The following is an 11,237-nucleotide window of genomic DNA, read 5'->3' on the forward strand; positions in this document are numbered from 1 at the left end:
TTGATTCTCTATTTTATATATTATAGTGTGCATATGCTTTTTAAAAATTGAGGTAAAATTTGAGTACTCAGTCGTGACTCTTTGCGACCCCTTGACCTGTAGCTTGCCAGGCTCCCCTGTCCATGGGATTGTCCCAGCAAGAATACTGGAGTGGGTTGCCACTCTCTCCTCCAGGAGATCTTCCCAACCTAGGGATCAAACGCGTGTCTCCTATGTCTCCTGCACTGCAGGTAAATTCTCTACCGATGGGTCACTGGGGAAGCCCAAGGTAACATTTGCACAACATAAAGTTAACAATTTTAAAGTGTACGATTCAGTGGGATTTAATACAGTTTGCAATGATTTAATTTATGTGAAAAATCAAAAATAGATAAACACAGAGGGACAGAAAGCAAATTGATGGCATCCAGGTGCTCGTGGTGAAGGGCATAGGGACTAACTGCTTAATGGGTATGTGTCTCCCTTTAGGTGATGTTTTGGAACTAGGAAGAGGTGATGGTTCCTCATTCCTTTTATTATTATTTTTCATTATGGTAAAATATACATAGCATAGACTTTCCTGGTGGCTCAGATGGTAAAGCATCTGCCTACAATGTGGAAGACCCAGGTTAGATCCCTGGGTCTGGAAGATCCTCTGGAAAATGAAATAGCAACCCACTCCAGTACTCTTGCCTGGAAAATCCCATGGATGGAGGAGCCTGGCGGGCTACAGTCCATGGGGTCACAAAGAGTTGGACACAACTGAGCACGCATGTGCTCACACACCCACCCAACCCCCTACCAAACACACACATATTTCACTGTACATATGTACCATAATTTCTTTATCTGTTGATAGATATCTACATTCTTCCATGTCTTATCTATTGTAAATAGTGCTGCAATGAACATTGGGGTACATGTGTCTTTTAAAATTGTGGTTTTTTCAGGGTATATGCCCTGTACCAGGATTGCTGGGTCATATGGTATGGGTCATATGGTTATGGGTCAACTTTATTCCTAGTTTTTAAAGAAATCTCCAGTGTTCTCCACAGAGGCTGTATCAACTTACATTCCCACTAACAGTGCAGGAGGATTCCCCTTTCTCACACCTTCTCTAGTATTTATTGTTTGTAGAGTTTTTTTTTTTTTTTTATAATGGCCATTCTGACCAGTATGAGGTGACACCTCATTCTAGTTTCGATTTGCATTTCTCTAATAATAAGAAATGTTGAGCATTTTCTCATGTGTTTATTAGCCATCTATATGTCTTTGAAAAACTGTTTAGGTTTTCTGCCCATTTTTTGATTGAGTTGTTAGTTTTTCTGATATTGAACTGCATGAGCCACTTGCTTATTTTGGAGATTAATCCTTTGTCAGTTGTTTCATTTGCTATTATTTTCTCCCACTCTGAGGGTTGTCTTTTCATTTTGTTTATGGTTTGCTTTGCAAAAGCTTTTAAGTTTAATTAGGTTCCATTTGTTTATTTTTGCTTTTATTTCCATTACTCTAGGAGCTGGGTCATAGAGGATATTGCTGTGATTTATGTCCAAGAGAGTTCTGCCTATGTTTTCCTTAAGAGTTTTACAGTTTCAGGCCTTACAATTAAGTCTTTAATCCATTTTAAGTTTATTTTTGTGATGGTATCAGGAAGTGTTCTAATTTCATTTTTTTACAGTTAGCTGTCCATTTTCCCAGTACCACTTATTGAAGAGACTGTCTTTACTCCATTGTGTATTCTTGCCTCCTTTGTTAAAGATAAGGTGCTCATAGGTGTATGGGTTTATCTCTGGGATTTCTACCTTGCTCCACTGGTCTATATTTCTGTCTTAACATGCTTACTTTCTTTTTTTTACTTTTGGACAAAGGGGGCAAGACCATACAGTGGAAAAAAGACAGTCTTTTTAGCAAGTGGTGCTGGGAAAACTGGACAACCTCATGTAAATAAATGAAGTTAGGACACTCCCTTATACTATACACAAAAATAAATTCAAAATGGCTTACAGAGTTAAATATAAGGCATGACACAATAAAACTCCTAGAAAAGAACACAGACAAAACATTCTCTGACATAAATCCTGATAATATATTCTTAGATCAGTCTTCGAAGGCAAAAAAATAAAGCAAATAAACAAATGGGATCTAATCCAACTTAAATGCTTTTGCACAACAAAGGAAACCAAAAGGAAAAGACAACCTATAGGCTGGGAGAAAGTAATTGCAAACAATTACCAACAAGTGCTTAAATTTCCAAAATCTAGAGCCTTTCTTACTGCTCAGGCCTCCAGCCACAAAGCTCCCTTTGCTCAGTCTGGCTTCCGCGTTTACACGCTGGGTTATACCAGATACTCCCAGCTCCCCACGTCAAAGCCTTCTGGGTACGGTCTGAACACCAGGGGCGGAGGTTTCGGTCGCTGCGTGGTTCCGCTTACTGCGCGGTTCCGCTTAAGGCTCTGCCACTTGAATAGTGGCGAACTCTCATTTGTAAGCAATCAAAAGCACCAAAGGGACTTTTGAGCAGAGTAGAAACGCAATCAGGCTCAGGCACGCGAGCTAGTGTTGGGTGGTAGGAGAAGCCCAACCCATGCCCTTTCTCTCACTATTCATTTCCCCTAGGGGAGACCGAACACACCTTCCCCATCAGCTTCCGCTTCTCCTACCAATGAAAACTGAAGAGCTTGAAGTCCCGCCCCACGTACGTCCGACCGTTTAGGAGGGCACTCACTAGAAAGCCTGCGCAAATGCGCGCGCGCGCGCGGGAGGCCCAGGCCTGCTGGACTTGGGAGTTTCCAGTGTTTCCCCTAGCGCCTGCGTTGGGGGCGGGCTTAAAGACATTGTAATTAGTTGTCGACATGTTGCGCTTGGTGAGCTGGAACATCAATGGGATCCGGAGCCCCTTGCAAGGGGTGAGATACGAGGAGCCCAGCAGCTGCAGCGCCATGGCCATGGGGCGCATTTTGGACAAGCTGGATGCAGACATCGTCTGTCTTCAGGAGACCAAAGTAACCAGTGAGCGCTCAAGAATTTAGGACCCCATATCGTACTTTCCCCTTTCTGCTAACTTTTTCCCCCTGCTCCATATACTTCACTTTCCCATTTCTCTAGTCTTAGAATCCTCCCTTTAGAGACAATTTGGAATCCCGTTCTCCCCTCTCTGTTTCACGCTCTAGCTAGATCTTCTAATTCCCACGTTATCTCCTGGCCTCAGCGAAATCATAATTCTCTCCCCTTTGCAATTTCTATCTTGTTTCACATCCCGATTCCTACTCATTCTCCTACCCCAGCTAAGTCCCCCGAATTTGCTTCCCCTACACACTTTCCATCTCACACTCCCAAGTCAGATTCCCCCAATTTCCCTTTTCAGCCCCCAGTCCGTATCCTTTAATTCCCACCCCATCTTTGTCCCCAGTTTAGACTCCCTAATTTCCTCCTTTTTAAACTTCTATCTAAAGTCACCAGATCCCCTTATCTCTACCCCCTGTTTCCTCCCCAGCTGAGTGCTCAGTTGCTAAGTCGTGTCTGACTCTCTGCAACCCCATGGACTGTAGCCCCAGGCTCCTCTGTCCAAGGGATTCTCCAGACAAGAATACTGGAGTGGGTTGCCATTTCCTTCTCCAGAGAGCCTCTCCTTCCTACTTCATGTCCACCCCCAAGCTTAGACTCTGGTAATTCCCTGCACACACAACGCCTCCACCCCCCTGCCCCACAGCTCAATCCCCTGATTCCTTTCCTCTCCCACCCACCCACCTTTAAGACCAGTTACCTACTTTCCCTGCATCCTCTGTTCAAATCTTCCAATTCCCTCTCTCTCCTACCTCCTGCTCAGATTGCCAGTCTTCTCTCCCATATAACCATTTCTCACCCCCAACTTCCTCCAGTCACCTAGCCTTTTACCACCTAATTCTTCACCTCCCATTAGGTAGTCTTCCCCTTTCTTGTAATTCTGGTATCAGTTTCCTCTATCGTCACCACCTTTCTAACTTCTCTAATCATAGATATTTAATTTTCCCTTCCCACCCTGGCTCTGATGTGTGCAAGGAATTAGCCTACAGCTATAATTCCAGGCCTTTCTAGTTTTATCTCTGATGTAATCTTACATCTTTTTTTCCCCCAGGGGATGTGCTGACAGAGCCCCTGGCTATCATTGAGGGCTACAACTCCTATTTCAGCTTCAGCCGTAACCGCAGTGGCTATTCTGGTAAATGGGTCTTTCTGGGGACTTTAAGTGATGAGGGCAGGTGGAAAAGGGTTTTCAATATTTAATGAGAAGGCAGTAAGAAATGTAGCCTTTTATCTACAGAGATAAAGCCACATCAGATTATATGAAGGATATTTTTTTGTATAATATTGGATTGCAAAAGCACAATAGTGGTGGTTAGTTACATGAGCTCTGGAGCCTGACTGCCTAAGTTGAATCCTAGCTCACTTCTAGCTGTGTACCCTCTGGCTAGCTATTTAACTTTTTTATACTTAAAGTTCCTCACTTGGAAAAGGGGGATAATGTGTACTTCTTAGGGCTGTTGCAAGAACTGAACTTATTATTAGTTCATATGATAATAGTAAGAGCTAGCATCTTCTGAGCAGCTGCCATGCAAAGCACTTAGAATATTAGCTGTTATTAATCTGTATCTTTTCAAGATGAAGGAACTGAGACCCAGGGTTTGAGTAGACTTGCCCCAGGTATACATGGACCTTGAATTGGGAGAGTTATCAAAATGAAGATTAGCATGTGACCTGTGCAGGGGCAATAGGCTGTGCAACAGGGTGTTGACTGCCAGGCCTGCTCAGTCTCCAGTACCCTCTCTGTCTCCAGGTGTAGCCACTTTCTGTAAGGACAGTGCTACCCCCGTGGCTGCTGAAGAAGGCCTGAGTGGCCTGCTTTCCACTCAGAATGGGGATGTGGGTTGCTATGGAAACATGGATGACTTCACCCAAGAGGAACTTCGAGCTCTGGATAGTGAGGGCCGGGCCCTCCTCACACAACACAAAATCTGGTAATAGTCCACATCCCCCTGTCACCCATCATTGCTAGTTCAACTCTGTGAATGTGGTAGTTCTAAGGCTTGCCTTATAAACATACATTCACCATTGGAAAACTTCCTAAACTTGCCATTCCTGGACTTTAGTCCTGGCTTAGCTACCTAGTTTGTGACCCTGAACAAATTGTATTCTTCTCTGAGTTTTGAGTTCTCTATCTCTGCTTGGGGCTGAGGTGGGAGGGAGCCTGGTTGGGAGGCCTAACTCTTTTATTAACACAGGTGCCTCAAAAGCAAGTTAGCCAACCTTGAACTTACTGCCCCAGATTGCTCTCCTTCTGTGTCCTATCTTTGTGAATGGCAGCACCGTTACTTGGTTTACCTGTGTGTCATCATAGTATAGTCAATCCTCAAGTCCTGTGTATGCCAGCTCATTCATGTTTCTCTATCCCTTTCCTTTACTTTCATCCCATAGACAACCTTGAGTGGAAGTCACATGGTGTGAGAAGGGGAAGGGTGGCTTACAAGTGATCCCTTTTTGATGGGCTGTTTCTCTTCTTCCCAGCACATGGGAAGGGAAGGAGAAGACCTTGACCCTAATCAACGTGTACTGCCCCCATGCGGACCCTGGGAAGCCTGAGCGACTCACCTTTAAGATGCGCTTCTATCGCTTGCTGCAGATCCGAGCAGAAGCTCTCCTGGCAGCTGGCAGGTACTGCAAGCCTGTGCAGCAAGGCTTCCTTGAGCTTGTCCTGGGTGCCCAGTCCTGTGTCAGGACCCATTGGGAGGGATGTGGGATCTTTGTATTTTGAATTCATTCACAGCCTATTTGTAGACATCAGCATGCCCAAGGGAATAGGCTGTGCTGTTTAAGAGCTTGTGAGGACCAAATAAAGTGATACAGATACGAGTTTTGTACTCAAATACCTCTGGTCACATATCCGGGCTTCTCCTTTTACTCACTATGAGCCCAAAAGCTAGTCCTGCCTCTGTTTTCTCTTTTGTAAAATAAGTATATAAAACCCTGAAAGGCAGATTCTTTACCACCTGAGCCACCAGGGAAGCCCAAGAATACTGGAGTGGGTACCCTATCCCTTCTCCAGTGAATCTTCTTGACCCAGGAATCGAACCGGGGTCTCCTGCATTGCAGGTGGATTATTTACCAGCTGAGCTACCAGAGAAGCCCTATATGAACCCCTACCTCAGAAAAGTTTTAAGGGTGAAATAAGAGGAAGGCAACATACTTAGAACAAATGAAAAGTCTTGTCCCAGAGAAGGACAGAAAAGTGAGGTTGGGTTGGAATAATCAAGAGATGCTTCCTAGAGGGAATGGTACCTGAGCTCATCTTTGAAGGATCAGAAAGATGCCATTTGGTAGAGATCAGTGAGAGAATCATGTCAAACAAGAAACAGTTTTACCTTTGGAGATCTGAATTGGATTGGTCATTTGTAAAAGGCATCAAGGTTATAGTGAAATTGGAGAGGTGGACTACTATGAGTTGCTGTTGGATCCCATCTTCACGTCTATGTGGCAGGTGGCAGATCTTGGGCCCAGGAGACAGTAGATGGGCCAGGACTGCTGCTTCCCTTTCTTGACATTCATTTTATGTTTTTCAGCCATGTTATCATTCTGGGTGATCTGAATACAGCCCACCGCCCCATTGATCACTGGGATGCAGTCAACATGGTAAGGTTCCCGTTAGGCCTTTGATCTCACTCTTGACTGATTCTGTTCAGCCAATCAGTGCTGTTTTTTGGCTCAGTGGCAAGCGTCCTTCATGGAAAAGCAGAGCTTAGTTTGAAATTCTGTTCTCAAAGCACTGAGGATTATGCTGTGGACTCATTTATCAGTCAGTTCTGACTATTGGCCCCCCAGATCTCTCAGCATGGTGGTTGGCTATGGACACATGACATGTCAATTATAGAATGGTGTCTGGACTTCAGGGGAGATATCTTAAAATGGCTGAGTCTTAAAAGATGAGTAGAAAAGAACTTGGGGGTGGAGTGGAGAGCACACCATTCTGGCATGATGAGCAAAGGCTGCAAGGTGAGAATTTGGCTGGTGTGCATTAGGAACTACAAGTTCCCTTCTTATTAGGGGATGACAGGGAAGGAAGGTGAGTAGCAGAGGACAGGGCTAGAGAGTTCCAGTCAGATTTTGAGGGCCTTGAACTCCACATTATCTGGATCATTTCCCTAATAGAGTATGTTTCCTGCTCACGAATCTTTAATACCTCCCAGTTACCTTGCAGACATGCAGAGAAAATACCCAGGTCTGGCATTCAAGGCTCTTCCTTGTCTGTGCTCAGTCTTTTATTCCCATCCTCAGCTCCCCTTCACAATCCATCCACTCCACCTAGGTTTTCTCCTCTCTGCCCATTGCAAAAGTTGTTCTCATTTTGGCTTTTCTCACTGTTCTCTGAATTCGTGGGCATCCCCTCCCTTCTGACTTTTCTTATATGAACCCTTCATCTCTGAGTCCCTCTAGGCCAATGATTCTCAACCTCTGAAAGCACATTAGAATAAGTAGCTTTACAAAAATATCAATAACCTGATGTAACCCTAGACCAATTAAGTCAGAATCTATTGGGTGTGAGGCCAGGGTAGCAGTATGTTTTAAAAACTCCCAGGCTGATTTTATTGTATATTCAGTCTTGAGAACCACTGTGCTAGAATCTTCAAGTCAGTTCTCATCATAGCTTGCCTCAAAGAAGAGGCCGTAGGAAGATTCCTTGATTAGTTTGCAGAAGAGCCACAGGACATAGATGTGTCTCCCAATGGGGAAAATGAGCAGAAATGAGATGATTAGAGACTGGTGATGGTCATGGTGGGGAAGGAAGTGTACACTACAAACTGAAAGCCGTCAGTCCTCCCTACCTTATTCCTCATCAGGTATTTACTTAATCTGTTCTTCCTACTTCCTGTGATAGTGTCATACACCTTTATGTGTTCTCTTCTTAGTTCAGAAATATCCTAGATCTCTTGAGTGCACTTCATGTGTTCTTTTTTTTTTCCCAACAAAAAAGAATAATACCAGATGACATGACAAACACAATCTTTCCAAAATAGCAGAATATGTCCACTTCCCACAAGACCAGCTATTCTAGTCTTATCCTCCCTAAATGGTACCGTCCATCCTCTTGGTTGCTCCAACCAGAAGCCAGGGAATCATGTTAGTATTGTCCTTCTCTACCCTCCCTTTTCCCATTCAGTTGGCCAGTGAGTACTGCTGATTCTAGCTCCAAATCATCTCTTAATTTCATTTTGTCTCCTCTGGCACCACCCTAGTCTAAGTAACAATCATATCTTGCTTATGTGGACTATGATTGTCATCTCCTGTTGGTACTCTGGCCCACAGTCTCATTGCCCCTCCAGTCTTCTGGGTACACTGTTCCCTCCCTCTACAGGCCCATTGCATAAGTTGTTCTCTCAATTTGTAACACCTTCTGCCTGGGTTATTCTTGCTCAATCTTCACTTCTCAGTGCCAGATCACTTGCTAAAAGAAAGCCTTGTTGGTCCCCAAGACTAGATCAAGGTCCCACTTTGTCACTCATATCACACCTGGCACATAATCAGTGTTCTTTGAACATTTGTTGCATTGAATGGATGAGTAAATGGATTGGGTAGATGATGAATTAGGAATCAGAGCCAAAGGAAGTATTCAGACGTGAATCCCTTGAGCCCCTCAAATACCAAAATAGTACTAAAGGATTTACATGAAAAGGCAACAGTCTTAACTTCTAACTGTAGCCCAACTTCCTGGAGGTAACCATTCTACACATCTTATTTTCCATTCTCTTGGTGAGCAATTCTGGGAATTGCTTTGATTAACCAACAGGAAGCTTTCAGGCCCGGGATTTATGGCCCAGTGCAAGGTAGATGTAGCTTGATGCAGAAGTAAAAAGAAGCATGAGCTTTTAAATCAGTAAGGATGCAAAGTGCAAAGTCCAGAACAGCTCTGCCAGTTCCAGACTGTATGACCTTGAGCATTCTTCTTTGGAACAGCCACATTTTCTTGTCTGTAAAATGGAGCAGTTAGTTCCTTACAGTTCTAGGCATCTAGTTCTGCATATTTCTTTGTCCTCTTCCCTTTTCCCCAGGAATGCTTTGAAGAGGACCCAGGGCGCAAGTGGATGGATGGTTTGCTCAGTAACCTGGGGTGCGAGAGTGGCTCCCACGTGGGACCCTTCATCGATAGCTACCGCTGCTTCCAGCCAAAGCAGAAGGGGGCCTTCACCTGTTGGTCAACAGTCAGTGGTGCCCGCCATTTGAACTATGGCTCCCGGCTTGACTACGTGTTGGGGGATAGGACCCTGGTCATAGACACCTTTCAGGCCTCCTTCTTGCTGCCTGAGGTGATGGGCTCTGATCACTGCCCTGTGGGTGCAGTCTTAAGCGTGTCCTCTGTGCCAGCAAAACAGTGCCCACCTCTGTGCACCTGCTTCCTCCCTGAGTTTGCAGGTACCCAACTCAAGATCCTACGATTCCTGGTTCACTTCAAACAAGATCCTGTGTTCAAGCAGTCAGCACTACAGCCCAGCAATCAAACACAGGTACACATGCGCCAAAACAAAGCCCGTGTGCGCTCAACTAGGTCCCGGCCAAGTAAAACTGGCTCCAGTAGAGGCCAAAAAAACCTGATGAGCTACTTCCAGCCATCCTCCAGTGGCCCCCAAACTTCTAACTTGGATCTTCCTAGCCTGGGCACCCTTATAACCCCAAAGACCTCAGAAGAGGACGTGATGGCCAATGTGGTGGAGGGGCAGGCCAAGGCTTCAGAGGCCAAGGGTGAAAAGGAGATACGGACCTCATTCTGGAAGTCTCTGCTGGGGGGACCCTCGCCCATGCCCCTCTGTGGGGGACACAGGGAGCCATGTGTAATGCGAACTGTAAAGAAGCCAGGACCCAACCTGGGCCGCCACTTCTACATGTGTGCCAGGCCCCAGGGTCCTCCCACTGACCCCTCTTCCCGCTGCAATTTCTTCCTCTGGAGCAGGCCCAGCTGAATCACCCCAGGCCTAAAGATGTCTGACATAGTCAATCTTGTATGGTCTGAGGCCAACTTCCTCCTAAGCTGCCTCCTCCTTCCTCAAGACCTCCTTTCTTCCTCCTCTTTCTCCTCTTCCTCTTCCACCTTCCTCAAGGACCCTTCCCCTTTTCTCTTTTTTTCTTCCTCCAAAGCCTCCTTTTTTCTCTTTTCTTCCTGCTTTGTTCCTCCTTATTGGTGAGCTTCTTGTGCCTTAATGCTTGTGACCCAGTCCCCTACCCCACTTCCCACCTTCCTCTCAGAAGTACACCGGAAGCAGTTGCCCCAGGAAGTTGTAATTTTAAACCCCTTCCTACCTTGCTGGAAAATGTATCTGTGCCCAAATAAAGTCCATGTCTTTGTTGTAGTGCACCATGTCATATGGACATTTTGGATGTGCCTCATAAAGTTGAGTTAGAGATGTTATCTTAGTCCCGGGTTTGAACTCCTAAGGAGAAGGGTTGAAGGAGGAGTGGTGCTCACCATAAAGGTGCTCTGTTTAGTTGAGGTTTCCTGTACTGCTGAGGTTGGGTCATCAAGGGAGATGGGTATGGTGGGACAGAAAGCTCAGGTGGGCTGTGTGAAAGTGTTAATCACTCAGTCATGTCTGACTCTTTGTGACCCCATGGACTGTAGCCTGCCAGGCTCTTCTTGGGATTCTCCAAGCAGAATACTGTAGTGGGTTACTGTTGTCTTCTCCAGGGGATCTTCCTGACCCAATGATTGAACTTGGGTCTCTTGCATTGGCAGGTGGATTCTTTACAGTCATGAGTCATCAGGGAAGCCCTGGGCTGTGTAGCTTTAAACCAATGTTTCCCAACTGATATGTCTCACAGCTGCCACAAATGTGTTAAAGGGTGGAAAGAAATGGATCCCTCAAACCTAGAGTTGCCAGACAGGACCAGGAATTAATTGCACAAGTATTAGGAAAGATTGCCTCCTAAGCAGGAAATATTAATGCACCCAAGTGTGCCATGCATGTGTTTTCAGTGTGTTATGACCTAGAGAGGTTGGGAGCCTTGCCTTGAACAAGTTGCTTGCTATAGCCAAGCCTCTTTCCCACCTTGGGAAATAGAACTGATAAGTACTGTTCTATAAGGTACTGTGGAAAGGAAAGAGGATAATGGATTGAGGAGAATATCCATTCTCTTTGTTGGAAAATACCTTCAAGCTTTTGGGGAACCACTCCTTTCCTCCAGGCAGATTGATTTGGGCTGATTCCATCTCCTTGCTTCAGGGGCTACCTGGGGCCAAA

The 11,237-nt window shown here is 45.3% G+C and overlaps 1 protein-coding gene across 2 annotated transcripts; it reads left to right on the plus strand.

Moving 5' to 3' along the window:
* The first annotated feature begins 2,682 nt into the window (after positions 1 to 2,682).
* APEX2 (apurinic/apyrimidinic endodeoxyribonuclease 2) lies at positions 2,683 to 10,354 on the plus strand. Of its 2 annotated transcripts, none has more exons than XM_055563363.1 (6): positions 2,683 to 2,988; positions 4,094 to 4,177; positions 4,793 to 4,973; positions 5,521 to 5,667; positions 6,573 to 6,642; positions 9,057 to 10,354. In XM_055563363.1, exons 1-6 carry the CDS (start codon positions 2,832 to 2,834, stop codon positions 9,960 to 9,962), a joined length of 1,545 nt encoding a protein of 514 aa, XP_055419338.1. In that variant the 5' UTR covers positions 2,683 to 2,831; the 3' UTR covers positions 9,963 to 10,354. The 2 variants fall into 2 exon arrangements, with proteins under 2 accessions (XP_055419338.1, XP_055419339.1); XM_055563364.1 differs by having other exon boundaries at positions 2,849 to 2,981.
* The last annotated feature ends 883 nt before the right edge of the window (positions 10,355 to 11,237 follow it).

The sequence above is a fragment of the Bubalus kerabau genome, chromosome X (genome assembly GCF_029407905.1).
Source record: "Bubalus kerabau isolate K-KA32 ecotype Philippines breed swamp buffalo chromosome X, PCC_UOA_SB_1v2, whole genome shotgun sequence".
Classification (NCBI taxonomy): Eukaryota; Metazoa; Chordata; class Mammalia; order Artiodactyla; family Bovidae; genus Bubalus; species Bubalus kerabau.

Coding starts and splice junctions, on each gene's coding strand:
- APEX2 (XM_055563363.1), top strand. CDS start 2,832: ATGTTGCGCTTGGTGAGCTGGAACATCAATGGGATCCGGAGCCCCTTG. Junction 4,178..4,792: donor TAACCGCAGTGGCTATTCTG/GTAAATGGGTCT, acceptor CTCTGTCTCCAG/GTGTAGCCACTTTCTGTAAG. Junction 5,668..6,572: donor GCTCTCCTGGCAGCTGGCAG/GTACTGCAAGCC, acceptor TATGTTTTTCAG/CCATGTTATCATTCTGGGTG.